Source organism: Mytilus californianus, unplaced genomic scaffold (genome assembly GCF_021869535.1).
Source record: "Mytilus californianus isolate M0D057914Y unplaced genomic scaffold, xbMytCali1.0.p SCAF_4, whole genome shotgun sequence".
In the NCBI taxonomy this organism is placed as follows: domain Eukaryota; kingdom Metazoa; phylum Mollusca; class Bivalvia; order Mytilida; family Mytilidae; genus Mytilus; species Mytilus californianus.
The window spans coordinates 17803098-17823432 of record NW_026262690.1 but is presented as its reverse complement, the minus strand read 5'-3'; the positions used below and the strand labels follow the sequence as shown (position 1 = coordinate 17823432).

At 32.2% G+C, this 20335-nt stretch overlaps 1 protein-coding gene across 4 annotated transcripts in view; it reads right to left on the bottom strand.

Annotated features, from left to right (window-relative positions):
* LOC127737591 (uncharacterized) overlaps positions 1-20335 on the bottom strand; it is a 56441-nt gene that overhangs the window by 8825 nt on the left and 27281 nt on the right. For all 4 annotated transcript variants that reach the window (XM_052248422.1, XM_052248423.1, XM_052248425.1 and 1 more), the window contains 5 exons: positions 20106-20244; positions 16544-16609; positions 13924-13974; positions 2866-2959; positions 779-832 (listed from right to left, as the gene is read on the bottom strand). In XM_052248422.1, coding sequence (XP_052104382.1) covers positions 779-832; positions 2866-2959; positions 13924-13974; positions 16544-16609; positions 20106-20244 — 404 coding nt within the window. The remainder of the gene's footprint in view (positions 1-778; positions 833-2865; positions 2960-13923; positions 13975-16543; positions 16610-20105; positions 20245-20335) is intronic.

The following is a 20335-nucleotide window of genomic DNA, read 5'->3' as shown; positions in this document are numbered from 1 at the left end:
ACACATTTTGGACATAATAGATATGAGCCAAATCATAATCAACAGAGATATGTTAAACGCATTAACATCTTTGTAAGTATTTATATAGCGATACATCTTTTTAGGTAAAGCATTTAATGATATCTGAAAATTGATTATAACACTCAAAATGGTATAATTTTAGCAGTTTTTGCAGTTTTGCATTAAATTCAAAAGTTTGATGTTCTAATGCAAATATCTCAAGCAAAATTCTAAACTTATAAAATCTAATTCATGTCAGAATAATATCTTATGAACCTCTGAAGAATGTCGATTATAATATTTATGATTTTCGAATTGAAGGAGTTAACAAAAAAATGGTTTTATCATTCCTTCTCCTTTTCAATTTTTTCATATGATACTTATTTTTTTGTTTGCAGTGTTGATTGTGTATACAAATCCTTCAATCAATGCATGTTTCTGTAAACTTAAAAGAGAAAAAGACTCAAGTGACACTATTCATACTATGTTTCAGTATCTGAAGTATTATGTGTGGCATACATACAATGCGTTTGAAGCGTTACGATATTTTTCAATTGATACACAGTCTGTTATAAAGAGATACCATGGTCTATCATCTATTACAAATGCGTCCGATTCTAGTTATGTTAGCTATACATTACACATTATTTACTTCGAAAGCCCTGATTGTTCTAAAGTTAGTTCACTGTATATTTCTTTACATAGATGTAACAATATTTAATATGTAAATCATACATTGTATGTTGTTTAGTATGTTTTATATAATGAAATAACTTACCCGGAATGTGTAGAGATTGAATAGAAAAAGCAGGATCATTCGCATTATCTGAACCTATGAAGCGAATATTAAATTCATCAAAATCAAAGATCTATAATATTAATAACATTTTTGCATGAGTATGTTTTCTCAATAAAGCTCGAATAAGATAAAGCAGCACTATAGCAGAACGCCTTAAACAATATTTTACAGGACGTCAGTATAATGATAATAAATGTACCAGAAATTAAGTATCAGGCAGCAAAAATATCACAAGAAAATTTTAAGAGGAAATATATATGTTGGACTCAAATCTATGGTGGGTTCCAGATCTGTGGGAGATTTCAAATCTATGGTAAATATGACGTCACAAGCGCCATACAAATCAAAATACTATTGCAGTTTTTTGTTTTCTCCAAATCTATGGCAGATTTTGAAATTACATAATTGTCCGGGGAAGAGTAAACTATATCGTCACAATTAAACAATTGATGATTAAAGAAAGATGTGCCATTTTAACCAGATGAGAGACAATATATCCCGTACCGTCCTAATCCCGCGACGAAAAAAGGCAACACAGTTTTAGAGGCAAATGTTTCAGGAAAGGAATTATAGTTAATATTATAGCATCTACGGCTGGCAAAGTATATAAACTGAGGGAGGGAATCACTGGATACCACTTTGACTTAAATTGTTTTAGTTAAAAAAGATTTATTAACACCCCAAAAAATATTATGTAAATATGCAAATTGTTTAATTCTTTAATTCAGACTGCATTTTGGTTTGTTACTGGACTTTCATTTTGTGAAAGTATCATGTACGATGTACAGAGTGGGGAATGCTTATCCTCCGGGGGCACATCATTTCACTTCTAAAGTTTGTTTCAGTGTATATCACTTCCTCATTTAGGAAATATTATGATCGCCATCACGATTTGGCCCAATTCAGATGGTTAGGAATATGCTCCCGTTGTCGTACTCCTAATACGTTTTTCTAATACTGACTTTTACTTACTACCGGCTTTTTCTTTACCTTTGGATATTGCGACGGGTGTCGAATTCATATCATGCCATTTGAAAACTAGAAAATCAGTCATAGATTAGGTCACTAAAAAATCTGCCATAAATTTGGAATGAAATGACGTCATATTTACCATATATTGGGACTCTGCTATAGATCTGGAACCTGCCATGGATGTGAGTCCTACTTATATATTAAATATATTAAACAAAATAATGACGGTGGCAGGTGAAAGCCTTTACGAACCAAATAATGAAAGAAATAATCTCCTTGAACATTTGGACCTCCTTAAAAAATATCCGTATAGTACGTAACATCAACCTACACATCATGGTAATACAAACGTACATAAATCAGATAAAGCTTATAAAACCACGGAAGAGTTTTATACGGTTATCAGCATGCAAACATATACGGTCTCATTCAAAAGCACTATATAGCTTGTGAGACGACGACGAAGCATTCTATTTTGATTGAATCAGTTCACATCTATTCTAAGAAGTAAACGACTGAAAACTCAAGTTGGAACAAGGAAAATCTAAAATTATACCAACATGTGATATACTTGGAATCACTATATCAATGTTTGAAAGTAATACATTTTGAATTTTAAAAATCTTCTAAATAAAGATTTACAGAAGAGATCATGACTATAGAAGTAGAATTAAAACTTTTCAGACAATTCCAGTCAATTAACGAACTGTAGATGCTGCATTTTCAACGTCGAATATAAAAATGATAAAAATAATATTTAGTCTGAATAAGTTCTTCATCTCGATATTCATATGAATTTGAAATGTAAGAACAATGCTTTAAAATAATGTTTGATACATGCCTGGACTGTCACAAATGAAGAGACAACAAAAAACCTTGAAACACATGATCACAATTTCACCAAATAATTTCATGATTTCACGTTATGAATTTTTGTTGTTCATGGCTGCAATATGTGTAAGTTGCTGTTCAGAGCCACACCATATGTTTATCTCCTGAGAGTGTTGAAACCCCGTTTGGTCTTTTCCCATGATGTTGTGTCTATTGCATTGATTTTCCCCGAGAACTTTTCGATCTTGAATTGGTAAACATACCCAAAAAATATTTGTTGTGGAATATCCATGTCGCTACACCAATTATACACAAACCGATTACACCAAGAGTCATCCATGTTCTTAAAGGGCATTTCTGAAATCAAACAAAAATACTAGAAAAAATCTATTTGGATCACATTTGTTCAAATACAAATACAAAAATTAACCTAACCTCTGAGTCACAACCATAAATTCTGAATATCGAGACAAAATTGTAGAATACATAACTGCGTTCAAATCTTGCGATCGAATCATGAAAAATCTGGCATTGGATCGTGAATGCAAGTAATTACAATTTAACTTCAGAACGTTTTGAAAAAATCTGTAGTATGATACAGAAGACAGCACAAAAAGATATAAAACAAATATGCAAGTCAAAATTATCAATCATTTATTACACAATAATACAACCCACCAAGGTAACAATAGAAAGAGGTAACACATATCCTAACGTGAATTATTATATAAAAAATACATTTTAGAATCTATTAAACATCATTCCTTATTTAAAGCTAAATCGTATGATTTGAGGTATTACAGTAAAGTACTATTAATTTATGGCACGAAAAAACGTCAGATTATTTGAAAAATCATAGAAAAAAGTTTTAACTATAAAAGGTTGTAATAGATAAAGCAAAGCATTCTATTGATAGGCAGTGAGTGTACAACATAATCATAAAAACAAAAAAATGTTTTTATACCTATTGGTATACTTACAATGAGAGCAGGTAGGCACTATTTGTTCACTCGGGATATATTTTGTAACTTTGTTTGGTGTTTTAATGGGGTCGTATGTAAGATTTCATGACTATCGAAGCCCTATTCCAAAAACTGAAGTGTAGATGAATTGGTTCAGTTATACAATTTACAACGTTAAATTGCCATTTATGTTTACAGAATAATTCATAAGCGGTACAAGATCTTTTACGATTTTCCACAAGAATTATTTAATAGAGTTGGAAGATAGCAGACTCAAACTCATACAACGTAGACAAACTGACAACGCGATGAAAAAAGGCAAACAAAAAAAAATGACGAAATGACAAGAAATAACAGTCTGAAAAATACAACACCAATAGATAAAGACTAATCTTTTATAATCAGAAATATTAAATAGATATATAACGATTTAGCTTTTGCCAATAATTACGACACAATTTAAGGAGCCTAGAACACAACACTTTGTTCATACATAAGAAACTCCTTCTATTCATATGATGACTGGCAAAAACATCTAAGTTTATATTTTGTATGTAATTGTAATGTTGATGAGCAATATGCTTGATGTAGTTTTTGTAAAACAAGTAAACTTTGATTTCTGTCAGATACTGATCAAGGTATCGAATCATTTTGCCAACATATGATTACTTTCCCAATACTTGTTCTAAGACTTATAAATCTATGAATCAAATGGAATGCCGACCTTTCCAGTTTGTTCTCGATAAAAGATCTTGATATCCCAACACGATACTTGACCGCCGTTAATTAAAAAAAAATATTTGGCCTTTTATATTGTCAATTAAGTTGTCAATAATTTTAACGAACGAAAAGGAAATTATATAAGGAACCTGAATACATGATCGAAATATTTTGTAATTGATCAGTTCTAATTGTGCACCTCTACTACACAATTCGTGCTTGAACTCATGTGGAGCAGATTTTTTAAAATTGTTATGAGAGACCAAATAAAATAAAACCCTTTAATTTCACTTTCTGTAATACTGAATATATCGATTTACTCAATTATTTGGTTTATTAAAAGAACTTTCCTTCCATCTCTTGGAGCACTTGAAACCAATGATTCCACTAGGAAGGAGAATGTCATCTTTGAATCAAGCTTATATATGCTGGTAAATTATTAAGTCAGGGATTTCGTTACCATAGATTACGTAAAACTTTTACTAAATTCTTTCATAGATACAAAAATAAAAATTTGATTAGTAAATTTGGCTGTACCTGTAGAAAACTGATTAAAAACGGTATTTCACATCCTAAATTTTACGGTAATATTGTACTTAAAGCGCGGAAATCACTATGTGATCCATGTAAACTCATCGAACCTTTAAACAAACTTATTAGTAAAGGTTATCTTACCAATGTTGTAATTAGATCTTTGAATATAGTTTACATTGGCACTAATATCGATTTTGTCATCAGCAAATTAAAACATAACTAAATTTGTATTCTTTTCAAACGGGATGTATAAAGACACACCCACGTTCATTTTGATCTATAAAGAGGTTAACTCCTAACTATCCTACTGCCTGTCGATACATTTATTTTTGGCATTGCACAAGTATGTCTTCTTTAACTGTCCATGACGTTAAAATACTAAATCCCTGGGATGTGTTTTAGTTGATTTTAGTCTCTGATGTATGATTTTTTTATTATTAATTGTTTTTGGCTTTTAACTAGCTGTCAGTAACTGCGAGTACTCTCAAATCGTACTTTTTTGTTTATTTGACCTGTTGATACTAATTGTAATGCTTTTTTGTTATTTAATGTTATTCAGGGTTATATCTTGTCTATATACCAGCTTTGATAAGTGTTTGGTATTACTACAAATCTTCACTTCTTCGTACTATCAACATCAAATTTTTTTATTTTTGTAAAAATATTTCCTTTCTCTTTTTGAACTGTACACGTACACCTAACAACAAAATTATTTCCATTTACCTGTGTTCAAAAGAGGGACGAAAGATACCAGAGGGACAGTCAAACTCATAGATCGAAAACAAACTGACAACGCCATGGCCAAAAACAAAAAGATAAACAGACAAACAATAGCACAGACGACACAACATAGAAAACTAAAGACTAAGCAACACGAACCCCACCAAAAAACTGGGGGTGATCTCAGGTGCTCCGGAAGGGTAAGCAAGAGATTGCAAATGGCTGATATTTTTGTTCAAGCATATTGTTTTTCTTAAATTGTTAAACATTTCACAGCGGTATAACATGTTACTTTAATTATTCTTCCCTTAGTTTATTTATTTTGTATTTACATTGTATCATAGATCAAATTTATTTGTTCAGTGTATGTTCACTGGTATTAATATGTCTTTTGATTGAGTTAAGCCATTTCAATTGATATTTTATAGTGGGTCTTTCTGTGTTGTGATGTTACACTATTGTTTCAGATAAGGGTGAAGGTTTGGTACCATTAAAACGTTTAAAACCGCTGCAATTGTTTGCACCTGTCCTAAGTCAGGAATCTGATGTTCAATAGTTGTCGTTTGTTGATGTGGTTCATAAGTGTTTAAAACGTCTTTTTTTTTAACATAACCACATCTCAGTGAAAAACTTCCTCTTATCATTTTAAATCCAGATCTTATTATCCTATTTGATTCAATGTTTTTTTTAATCTGACTGCAAATTATTTGCTGCTACTCTTATAAAGCTTTCATCTGTAACAATAAAGATAAATATACTAGATATACTTACTGGAAGTATGATGTTATGAGTAAAACTTTCTATTTTCCCATTGACAACATATATGTACGTTTCGGCAATAAAGTTTATTGATACGTTATAGATATTCCCTTGAGTACCAATTTGGACACAAGTCCATAGTTTTGTTATGAGTCACAGTTTATGCTAAAATAAAGGCAACAGTAGTATACCGCTGTTCGAAATTCATAAATCGATTGAGAAAAAAACAAATCCGGGTTACAAACTAAAACTGAGGGAAACACATCAAATATAAGAGGTGAACTACGACACAACAGAAACACAACATTAAAATGTAACACACACAGAAAAGAACTATAATATAACAATGGCCATTTTCCTGACTTGGTACAGGACATTTTAAGAAAAAAATGGTGGGTTGAACCTGGTTTTGTGGCTAGCCAAACCTCCCGCTTTTATGGCAATGTTAAATATAACATTAAAATGACAACATTACATGACAGGACTACAATACAAATAAATGGGAGAACATATAGGACAGGGAAACATACGAATAATAGCTAACGAAAGGTACCAGGTTTAAAATTTAATACGCAAGACGCGCGTTTCGTCCACACAAGACTAACCAGTGACGCTCAGGTCAAAAAATTTCGAAAGCCAAAACAAGTACAAAGTTGAAGAGCATTGAGGACCAAAAGTTCCAAAAAGTTGTGCCAAATACGGCTAAGGTTATATGTCTGGGATAACAAAATCCTTAGTATTTAGAATAATTCATACTTTTGTAAACAGTAAATTTATAAAAATGACAATATAATAAATATACATGATGACACCGAGGTGGTGACTAACTACAGAATAAAAACGGATACATAAAACAACATAAACCAGGACATAAAAATTCACAGCCGAGTTAGCCAAAGAGATCAACGCAAAAAAGGGTGACGTCACATTTGAATTTCTGAAATTTTCCCAAAATAGGATTGAATTAGGATAGAATTTAAGACTTGGTTTATTATACTCATATAACATTTATTAATAACAATGAAAATTACAATACTAATTAATATAAAATGTGGTAGTAATTAGATAATTTATAGTATTATCTAGCTATGTCGGTGTTTCTTCTGAATCAAACTGTAAACCAAATATATCGTATAAATTTAGTTGACCCAAACTAAAATCTAATTAATGAACTGGGTGATTAATTATCTTTACCATAACACACGAATACAACAGAAAAAAATAAGATTTACAACTACAAACGATAAGACATTTGACAAAATCCGATGAGAATAACAAATATAACATCAAACTAAATACATAAATTTTGGATAGAAAAGTGCCGTGACAATTCACACTCAGCAAAACAGTCACAATCGGGAATAAGTCACGTTCGGTAATTAAAAGATCAGACGACGTAATGTCAAACCACAATCTAACACGTGGTAAAAATGTCCTTAGTTAGTTTGGACAAAAACATCGTATGGACTAGCTAATTCGTGATGGTGTCCGTAAAATTTACGGAGTGTCATTTTTAATCTTTCCTCCTCATAACTTTGTTGGAGCAGTTTCTGCGTTAGGAGCACACTCCTGTATATGAAGTCCGTATAGAATGAACATGCACGAGCATAACGTATCAACTGAGATATGTAAACACAATACGAAGGGGAAGAGAGTATGTTACTGCTGAGAAATGGGAAATTGATAATTGGGAAGTTGAAATCGTCCCGTTTATCATAGATTTTCGTGTGAAGTCGTCCATCTGTGTCAATATTGAGGAAAAGATCAAGGTATGAAGCAGTCCTTCTTGTATCAGTAGTATCCTTAATTTCAAGTTCACTGGGATATATGAGATGTAAGAATTGGCTGAAATATGGGTTATTCAATGATAGGACATCATCAATATATCGGAAAGTAAAATTAAGGAATTTTGCAAGGTGCTTTTTCTTTTTGTCTTTTAGAAGGTTCTGAATGAATTCTGCTTCATACGAGTACAAAAACAAATGGGCCAGTAGGGGTGCACAATTAGTACCCATTGGAATACCGACTGTCTGTTGAAATATAAATCCTCCAAACTCAACAAATATATTGTCGATCAAAAAGTCCAGCATTTTGATAATATCATCTTCAGTATATTTTCTGGTAGATTCAGTGTGGTTCTTCACAAAATATGAATTATTGTAACCCAAAACAAGAAATTTGTATCTATGATTCCCATTTTTATAGCTCTGTTTAATGAGATGGTGAAGTCGATCTTTCAACTGAGCATGGGAAATAGTAGTGTAAAGCGTAGAAAAATCAAAAGTCTTTATGTTGCTGCAAAATTGCAAAGATTGTCATCGAAGATTAAGCAGTAGATCTTTCGAATTTTTGAGAATCCACATCTGGTTAACATCACTGGTAGAATATATCTCATCACAATATTTTTTAAGCCCATCTTTAACTGTAGAAAGAATAGTAGTCAGTACTTTAGAAAGATGTTTAGTCGAACATTTTGATGACCCAGCTATGTATCGTTCTTTATATGGAGTTTTGTGAAGTTTTGGTATCCAGTATAATGATGGTAAATTTTCTTCGTTTTCTTTGATGTTGATACCAAAAGAAAGAAGGATAGATTTGTGATTTTGTAAAATTTCGTCCTTGGTAAATGATGTTAAAGAATATGTAGGATTACCAGTAGTTTTATTTATTCCAAGCTCTGTTGTGAGACATTGCAAATAATGGTTTTTACATATGAAGACAATATTATTGGAGGCTTTATCTGCTGGAACAACGACATATTTGTCATGCAAAGAGGATAAAGCATCCACAACATCCGGATTCTTGAAAGGGTTAGTAACTCTTGTGCTCATAGTGCATTGTAGTTTTTGAATGCGCTTCTGAATGCATGATCGAATAGCTTTCATCCATTCAGACAAAGTGTTCAGTTCTGGTTCGTCTGGTTCGCGCTTTACCCATTTTCTTGCATAGTCCTCAACTGCATCTATCAGTAACCTGAAGTTCTTTATCCAGTTGATGGACTGGGGAATTCTATATTTTGGTCCCTTGGTTAACAACTCTCTTAGTTGTTCATTGGTAACGATGCCAAGGTCGCCATTAATAACATGATCAGCTGGACTATAATTGTATTGCGACGATGCACATGAGCAATCCGGAGTCTTGGATTTCACATCTTTAAGGTTAAAAGTTATTATCTACAGAATTAGACTTATTACCGGGTGTGTACTAACATGAGCAACACGACGGGTGCCACATGTGGAGCAGGATCTGCTTACCCTTTCAGAGCACCTGAGATCACCCAAGTTTTTTGTGAGGTTCGTGTTGCTCAATCTTTAGTTTTCTATGTTGTGTTTTGTGTACTATTGTTTGTCTGTTGGTATTTTTCTATTTTAGCCATGGCGTTGTCAGTTTATTTTCGACTTAAGAGTTTGAATGTCCCTCTGGAATCTTTCGCCTCTCGTTTATTAGAGATTCGTCTAAATTTCGTTTTATTGATAAATTTAACAATATCTACCGTTAACTTGATGATATTTTCATTAAATAATCAAGAATTCTCTAAATATACTGTTGAATTTTTAAACGGGAATGTTCATTTGACTCCGTCTTAAAATTGAGAATGGAAACGGGGAATGTGTCAAAGAGACGACAATCCGACCAAAGAGCAGAAAACAGCTCAAGGCCACCAATGGGTCTTAAACACAGCGAGAAATTCCCGCTAACAATGTTTATACATCCCAACGCGTTCGCTATGCCCGTGTTGGTAGTGATTTTTTAGGCTCTTTATGCACATAGTAAGTTTAACACTGGTAAGTTATTAAGTCGAGAATTTCGTTACAACTAATTTCCTAAATCTTTTACTAAATCATTCTTAGATAAAGAGATATGGTTTCGGAAATTTAGTTGTTTCTATAACAAATCTATTACTTAATTGATAATATGTCCTTATTTTTACGGCGATATTGTTTTTAGAACCCGTAATTTAGTTACGATCCAAAAAGTCATCATAGATACCAGAATTAAAATTGTGTACACCAGATGCGCGTTTCGTTTGCAGAAAACTCATCAGTGACGCTCGAATGAAACAATTTAAAAAGGCAAAACAAAGTCCATGTAAGCTTATCGACCCTTTGAGATATCTTATTATCAAAGGTTATTAATATCATTGTGACAAAATTTTTGAACTATGTTTTCATCGATACTAACATTGGCTTCAACAACAAATTCAATGATAGGACATCATCAATATATTGGAAAGTAAAATTAAGGAATTTCGCAAGGTGCTTTTTCTTTTTGTCTTTTAGAAGGTTCTGAATGAATTCTGCTTCATACGAGTACAAAAACAAATGGGCCAGTAGTGGTGCACAATTAGTACCCATTGGAATACCGACTGTCTGTTGAAATATAAATCCTCCAAACTCAACAAATATATTGTCGATCAAAAAGTCCAGCATTTTGATAATATCATCTTCAGTATATTTTCTGGTAGATTCAGTGTGGTTCTTCACAAAATATGAATTATTGTAACCCAAAACAAGAAATTTGTATCTATGATTCCCATTTTTATAGAAAAAGCTCTGTTTAATGAGATGGTGAAGTCGATCTTTCAACTGAGCATGGGGAATAGTAGTGTAAAGCGTAGAAAAATCAAAAGTCTTTATGTTGCTGCAAAATTGCAAAGATTGTCATCGAAGATTAAGCAGTAGATCTTTCGAATTTTTGAGAATCCACATCTGGTTAACATCACTGGTAGAATATATCTCATCACAATATTTTTGAAGCCCATCTTTAACTGTAGAAAGAATAGTAGTCAGTACTTTAGAAAGATGTTTAGTCGAACATTTTGATGACCCAGCTATGTATCGTTCTTTATATGGAGTTTTGTGAAGTTTTGGTATCCAGTATAATGATGGTAAATTTTCTTCGTTTTCTTTGATGTTGATACCAAAAGAAAGAAGGATAGATTTGTGATTTTGTAAAATTTCGTCCTTGGTAAATGATGTTAAAGAATATGTAGGATTACCAGTAGTTTTATTTATTCCAAGCTCTGTTGTGAGACATTGCAAATAATGGTTTTTACATATGAAGACAATATTATTGGAGGCTTTATCTGCTGGAATAACGACAAATTTGTCATGCAAAGAGGATAAAGCATCCACAACATCCGGATTCTTGAAAGGGTTAGTAACTCTTGTGCTCATAGTACATTGTAGTTTTTGAATGCGCTTCTGAATGCATGATCGAATAGCTTTGATCCATTCAAACAAAGTGTCCAGTTCTGGTTCGTCTGGTTCGCGCTTTATCCATTTTCTTGCATAGTCCTCAACTGCATCCATCAGTAACCTGAAGTTCATTTTCAAGTTGATGGGCTGGGGAATTCTATATTTTGGTCCCTTGGTTAACAACTCTCTTAGTTGTTCATTGGTAACGATGCCAAGGTCGCCAGTAATAACATGACCAGCTGGACTATAATTGTATTGCGACGATGCACATGAGCAATCCGGAGGCTTGGATTTCACATCTTTAAGGTTAAAAGTTATTATCTACAGAATTAGACTTATTACCGGGTGTGTACTAACATGAGAAACACGACGGGTGCCACATGTGGAGCAGGATCTGCTTACCCTTCCAGAGCACCTGAGATCACCCCAGTTTTTTGTGGGGTTCGTGGTGCTCAGTCTATAGTTTAATTTAACAATATCTACCGTTAACTTGATGATATTTTCATTAAATAATCAAGAATTCTCTAAATATACTGTCGAATTTTTAAACGGGAATGTTCATTTGACTCCGTCTTAAAATTGAGAATGGAAACGGGGAATGTGTCAAAGAGACGACAATCCGACCAAAGAGCAGAAAACAGTTCAAGGCCACCAATGGGTCTTAAACACAGCGAGAAATTCCCGCTAACAATGTTTATACATCCCAACGCTTTCGCTATGCCCGTGTTGGTAGTGATTTTTTAGGCTCTTTATGCACATGGTAAGTCTAACACTGGTAAGTTATTAAGTCGAGAATTTCGTTACAACTAATTACCTAAATCTTTTACTAAATCATTCTTAGATAAAGAGATATGGTTTCGGAAATTTAGTTGTTTCTATAACAAATCTATTACTTAATGGATAATATGTCCTTATTTTTACGGCGATATTGTTTTTAGAACCCGTAAATTTAGTTACGATCCAAAAAGTCATCATAGATACCAGAATTAAAATTGTGCACACCAGATGCGCGTTTCGTTTGCAGAAGACTCATCAGTGACGCTCGAATGAAACAATTTAAAAAGGCAAAACAAAGTCCATGTAAGCTTATCGACCCTTTGAGATATCTTATTATCAAAGGTTATTAATATCATTGTGACAAAATTTAAGAACTATGTTTTCATCGATACTAACATTGGCTTCAACAACAAATTCAAACATAACTTCAAAAAATGTATTGCTATACAGCAAAAACGGATTACGTCTCTACATTCTGTTGATAGATTTGATTTTGCATTGCACAATATCATGTTTGCCTACTCCATTAATGACGTCTTTATACTAATATATTGGATGTGTACTGATCGATGATTTGTATTAGATACTTTTTTTTTATAATTTGTGATTGGCTTGAAAGTAATTTTTAGAAACTACGAGTACTCTCTGATCGGTACTTTGTTTTTAATGATTTTGTTATTTTTTTGTGTGCTTTGTACCGACCTGATGAGTCAAGTAATTCTTAACTGATTTTTTACTTTTAGATTGTTCTCATGAAATGCGGTAATGCCGCAGCCACACGCAAGGTGGATGGTTGGGTGCCTGCAAACATGTTTAACCCCGCCACATTCTGTATATGTGTGTCTCAAGTCAGGAGCCTGTTATTTAGTGGTTGTCGTTTGCTGCTGTATATCATATTTTTTTCTTTTATTCTTTTGTACATTTATTTTCTTGTGTTACGTGTTTGTAACACTGTCCCACTACGCGTCGTTATAGGTAAACTCAATTTGCGACAGTAAAATCAACGTTTTTACGACGGCCAAGCTTCAATACAATACAGTAATCCCCTAATTTAACTAAAAGTAGGTTTACGAAGGGTCAATAATAGCCCTATAATTCCAGGAAATATAACTTCAATGATTCATGGAATACATGTAGTTAATATTTGATATGACCAAACACGTTTAAAATATCAGAAAAAAACTAAATTAATAAGTTCTGGTGCATTAGAACACTTACGATTTCATACTGACGTCATACATGTGTTATTTTATGAAGAAAATTATAATTTTGACTTGAACTTTTTGGCTAAAGTTTAATAGATTTTGCTTCAAACGACAGTGATTACATGCGTGGACCACAACATGCTTTGTTATGACCAATATTCATCATTGTATAACCAATGTATTTTGGTCAAAGGTCATTGCCAATGCTTTTTCAAAAGGATATATACCTTATAAATACATAAAAAGCAGACAATTTGGCTAAAATCCTGTAAAGTGTCATACTGTTGAACATGGTTTAAATAAACAGCAGACAGAAAAGAGTCTATTTTTTTCAAAATAGGCGCACTAGTTTTTAAGATCATAAATATGCTTTATTACAATGAGTAATGTTTAGGACCAAATTAAGGCATTCGCAGCCCTACTCCTCTAAAATAAAAAGATATTACCTGTTTTTCACTGCTATTATCCACTGGATTTGTCGAATCTGTACGTGTGACCTATACCAGAAAGTATAAACAACAGAGGTTTTGTAACAATTGACAGAAGCTCCGCAAATGACTTACTTGGACATAATCAAAAATATTTCTTTAATAATTTATCCAATGTGTTATACACTAAATACCATTGTAAACCGTTATTTAAGGTTAAAAACGTCTAGTGTATAGAAAGGTAGACAGACAATAAAATAACCATAAATTGGGCATCCCAATCTTGGATTTATGTATTTTTTTATATATCATAAGGGTATATATCAAAGGAATTTTTGATAAATTTTACTTACACAATTCATTTTATTCGTTAAAATATTTTGAGGAAATATGCTACAGTTTTAACTAATGAATACAATTTGTAATTCTGCCAGGGAAGATAACTTTTGCACAAACGTGTTCAATTCAGGAAATATAAATTACCATGATATCACTGGAAATTGTCAAAGTTTAACCCTATTTGGTAAAAAGCAATGGTAAAACTATATATTTTTTTTTATTTCTTGAGAGCTATGGTTTTATGTATGTCCACAAAACAAAATTTAATAGCTGATTTCCATGTTTTATTCTCCGTGATTTCACATAATTAATCAAGTTCAATTCGTTATTTTTTAAAACACTTTCAAATTTAGTTTTGAATAAAAATATATACATTTAACTGTTTTAATCTTATATTGTACAGAAATACTCATAGGCGATTTTTTAAACAGCTATAGGTTGCATTGCTGTAAATATAGGCAATGCAATTTCCCATTTACGGCTAAAACTGTGCCACTTTTACTATGAAGTTTCGTAAAAAATTATATCCTAGAATGGAAAGTTGATATGTACTACTTTTTTTATTCAAAGGTCAAAACATAGGGCTGTGCGGCATATTTTCAACATTTATATGCCCCGAACTTCTAAGAGTTTAAACTTATACTAAAATTCTACACTACCCCTCACTTCACTTTAGGTCTTTCTCAGAATTCAATTCCACCGCCTAACATGTGCATTTATACTGGTAACATTCCCAAATTATGTCTCTATGAGATGAAACATAGAGATCATATCTGGGAACCAGTACGTAAACAAAACAAAATGTCTATGAATATTATATATCTCCCCTAAAGAGGCGTGGTTTGTGAAACAGCTGTATTTACAAAGTGCAACCTATAACGTGTGATAAAAACAGTTCCTGTGCTGTAAATATTTCCCTTTCAAACAAATTAAAATGATGTCGTGTGTTTGAGTAAAAACGATTCTACATTAACCACATGCAGCTCCAATTCAAATTAGTGATGATAATAGTTTAAATATAATGTCCAAGTGAAACTAAAAATGAATAAGGTTAAAAGGGCAATAGCTGTCAAATTCATGTTCACCTATTTAACTTAAGTTCTCATATTTGATTTATAACATACTAAAACGTAGATACAAATTACAAAACGTCTAAAATAATCATTTAACATTGCATGGAATCGATAATATGTATCAATATTTCATGTGTATTTTTGTCAAGACGTCATTTAATTAATCATCGAGATGACCCCAGAAGATTACCGACGGTCATATATGCCGATATAAATATATATACATAAATATAAAATAGACAGAAACCACGTGCAGTTGGAATTTTCTAGGTATGTTTGATTTCATATGGTTGGATTAAAAGTATGTTGTCAATATATTGGAATTTAATGCGACTGTCATACAAGTGAGAGGTTTAGCTAGCTTTAAAACCAGGTTTAATCCACCATTTTCTACATAAGAAAATGCCTGTACCAAGTCAGGAATATGACAGTTGTTATCCATTCGTTTGATGTGTTCGGGCTTTTGATTTTGCCATTTGTCTACAGACTTTCCGTTTTAAATATTCCTCGGAGTTCGGTATTTTTGTTATTTTACTTTTTTTCATCGTTTTTACCTGTAAAAGAATGATAATTTGGGGATCGAAATGTTTATGCATGTATATCGTAGCTAATGCCTCTTTCAGTCTAAAATCAATATATTCATTGTCCTAAACGAGCTTTGACCATATTGCAAATGAATTAGGGTCAATATAATCTAATGTACGATAAGAAATTTGATCATATAGTTGCTGAGAAAGAAGACGATGTGCCATCACTGTTAAATATGTATTAACATATTATGGAATTGCTACTATTTTTATTTTCATAAATATAGTATCTGAAGAAGATCGAATAGTGCATTATCCTATTTGTTTATTTAGCCAGAGAATATACTTTGGGGATCTTAACCATAGTCTCCTTCCGGAAATCATAAGAATACATTGATTAGAAAACATTCAGTAGCTTAAGCATATACAAAGCGTATAGCTAAAATACTGAACTAATCATATTCAAAAAGTGGAAGTCCATAAAAACTGACAAAACCAAACGCTATCAATCAACGGAACAAGTGAAAAACAACTGCCATATCTTGACTTAGTACAGGCATTTCATGAAGACATTTTTTGGTAAAACGGTTTTCGAATATGATGAGGCTAGAAAATGTGATCTACCATTTCGTTGAATCAACTGCTGTTATCTAAAAACTCTAATTTCGTTTAGAATGGAGATGGAGATCTAAAACTTACCTGCGTGGAATCTTCAACGTCTCTAACAAAAACTGGATTATCATAAAAGTATTCCTCCTTTTTCCACTGTAAGGATATTTTGTTTAAAAATGCGAAAATGAAAGGTTACAGAAATAACTTTAAATGAACACTATTCACTATAAACATGTGTTATTTTATGATGACTAAAACAGCTGTAACTTCATGAATATGCCTGTTAATGAAAACATCAAATTATCAATTTCAATACATGTATGGCCCTCAAAGTAAACATAAAGATACTGGTGTCACACCGTAATAAGCTTACGACGTTTTTGATTTTTTTAGAAACGTTAAGAACAGATTTTCGGCAGAACCTTTTAACGTTTCTTTCTCTAAATAAAGTAATTGTTATTTATTTGTATTCACAGACTCTGGTTATGATCTAGTTGTAATCATTGAGACTTTCTAAAAAGTCTTTACGTATGACACTGGTAAAAAAATGTCATTGTTTCCGTCAATTTCAAAACAGAAAAAAGACCGTTTTATAAAAATAAGAGGATTTGGTACGATGCCAATGAGACAACTCGCCACCAGAGACCAAATGACATAGAAGTTTTACTTGTTACAAGTTTGAATCTTTATGTGATATGTGAATACGAATTATACCAACTCTTAGTTGATTCAAGCATACACAGCGGTTGTTTCGACACAAAAATCACATGTAAAACATGAAAATGGTTTCACTAGTGGAATCATTGTTTTAATTTTCTGAATCTAGGAAGTTTTGTGTAAATTATGTATTTGTATTAACACCAGTGCTTCATGTATAATGTGGCATTCACGCATCTCGACGTTCAAAATGTTAAAAATAAGCTCGGGGATATTGGATTGGACACAACTGTTTATTAAGACCTGTTCTATTCTGTAGCACACTATCAAAATATGTGTACCAATGCGTACTTGAGTATTTGTACTTTTCAAGTCTTGTGCAAATTTGATTCATATACCTTGTTGAATACAAATATTCTGGCACTGAGAATACACATGTAACACAGCAAAGTACATTTCTGCAATACATGTGTTAAGGGGACATTTCCTCGGAATCTATATATATATATATTATGCAGATATCGTAACACGAGTTGCGTTTGAATTTTCAAAGTGTTGAATTATGATGTTTATGAACGGGGAAACAAAATGGAACTAAGTCGTTTTATGTCGAACACATTCAGTTAGGGGTTAGATGCATGTAATTGGATGGGAACATATATTTCAAACTCATTTTTAACATTCATGTCTTTTTTGTTTTGTTTTATGCTGTCTGTATATTGATAAAAAAATAGAACTGATTTTGATATAAAATCAATGTATTCAATATTTCGAATTCATACTGATTTTTTGCAACGAAGTTTGAAATAAGTGAACGTTGAAAGATAATAGAAAATTGGCGTGTTTTGTGCAAAAACCTCATTCTAATTGAGCGCTTTGAAAGAGATAGTACCATCTTTCGACGCGTTATTAATTAGCTTCATCTGTTTACGATGATGTAAGTATTGAAAGCCGTAGGAACTTTAAAATAATATTATTTTCCCGTAAGAAATACATACGAAAAAAAATCAGCAGCCTTACAATTCCCGCCCCGCAGATTATTATAAATCGTTGGTATGCAAATTACAGCCCCCAAACTTTTTCTTTTTACAAAAATTCGCTTTCTTCAAAATTTATAATCTTCGGCACAGCCCGCAGATTTTCAACACATTTGTCGAACTGTAATTTCTTGTCTATGAAAATGCTTTTTCTAGTTTTTCTATAAGATTTTTATAAAGAATTATATACCCTTTTATTGTTTCAATGCTATAGATGTTAGCTAAAACAAGTACAAATATGAACCTATGCAAAAAGTAAAATAACAAAAATACCGAACTCCTTGTGATTAAGTCTGTGGATTTTTTGTAAAAAATCTATGCTTGACCCCTTTTTAATGCAATGATACAATAAATAGTATTGCTGAGAATGACGTTTCCCTCCGGTACACGTCAGAATGGCACGTATCATTGACTATCAAAGCCATTAGCCAAAAATTCTCAAAAATGACAAAATGGCAAAAAGAGGGAAAAAAAAACAATATGACACAATCAACAGTCAGATATATCTGAATAATACAGTGCAAAGATCATCTTTATTGCGGAACATGGACGATATTGCTCGCTCTTTCAATTCTCTGTAGGAGTCTCCTGTTTAAAGTGTACCCGTTAAATAACATGAACAAAGGAATAATATAGTCGGGAAGAAGAAGCGCAGTATCCAACCCTTATATAAAAAAAAGGAGATGTCTAATGTCTTATTCACTTTAACCTCTAGAATGTACAATTGCACAGTAAAGCCAAATGTACAAGGAAGTAAATAATTTGGAAAGAGGTTTCATGATGAACTTGGAAACCAGCAATACAATGTTGTTTTCGGGGCACTGATGATTTTATTTTGGTATTCAGCCGAAAAAAAAGGATCCAGTTTTTTTCCATCTTTTTCGATTTTTCAGCAATGAAACACTGTTGGTTTTCAATTAATTGTCAATATATGTTTCATGGATAGAGGTACAAAAAATGTAAGGTGTTCAGCAATATTTGGCTCTTAGATCATAGATATAACATTTATATTGTATAGACACATGTTAATTGTTGAAAACTGAAAACTGTATGTTGCGCTTTAAATTTTTTCTGTTTTTTCGTCATTTTGTGGCTGTCTAATCGTTACCACCTTTTATTCATATTCAACATAAAAACAATTCGATAGCTGATAGCTGTGCCAAAAATACGAAAAACACATCAAACACCAGTTTATTTGTTGGTATATTCAATACAATTTTCAGGTCCATTATTGACAATCTATTATGGAAAATATATATAATAATTTTACCTTAATTTTGAAATACGAGAAAAATTAGATACCAGAATTATTATCTTGTGCATGAAAGCAGGGGCAAGTTTACTGTTTCAAATTTTAAGATTAAAGTCTAAACCTTACCGATGATGAGAAATAAGGAAAACATTTTCTCTCCAACATAAGTGCATGATGATTTATTGATCTAATACCAACTATCGTTTCAAATCACGAGGTACAATATCAAAATGAAAATAACAATATTCAAATTTCGTGTTTCCGAAGCGCTATTCTAGATTAACCTCATCAGGAACGCTCAAAACCAAACATTTGGAAGCCGTGGATATATAAATACGTAGAAATTTTAAGAATCTATATTCAGCTAAGGTTAACTTTTCCTGATGAAGTTGTTTAGTAGGAATTATTCAATTCATGAACAGGAAATTTTCGAAAAAAATATGTTATAAATAATATCAATACCGCAGCATTGAATACTGAGCTGATGATACCCTTGGGGTCTAACAATCAACTACATTCTGGATTTACCGCCGTCCTTGGCGCTCAAACCTACGTATGTGAAAGCCAGGGATGTATAAAAAAATGAAAAATCGTTAGGAGCTTTATGAGCAAAAAGGTCATACAACTTTTAAAGAATAGAGGTTGCTATAAAAAGAAACATGCATATAAGAAAGCACATTTCAAATAGGTACCTAATACTTACTGTGATAGTTTCATAACTCGTACTGGTGCTTACACTTTTACCACTACCATCACTTGAGCTTAACCCCTTATCACTAAATACATCTGAGTAAATTGTCGAAATGCTGATATGGTCATTATCATTGTTACTACCATTTCTTCTGCAAAGTATTGCATCAACCAGTGGAATATGTTAAAAACAATCTGAGATTAAGTCAGTAATTTATTTGTTTTGAATTGAAATAAGCATAA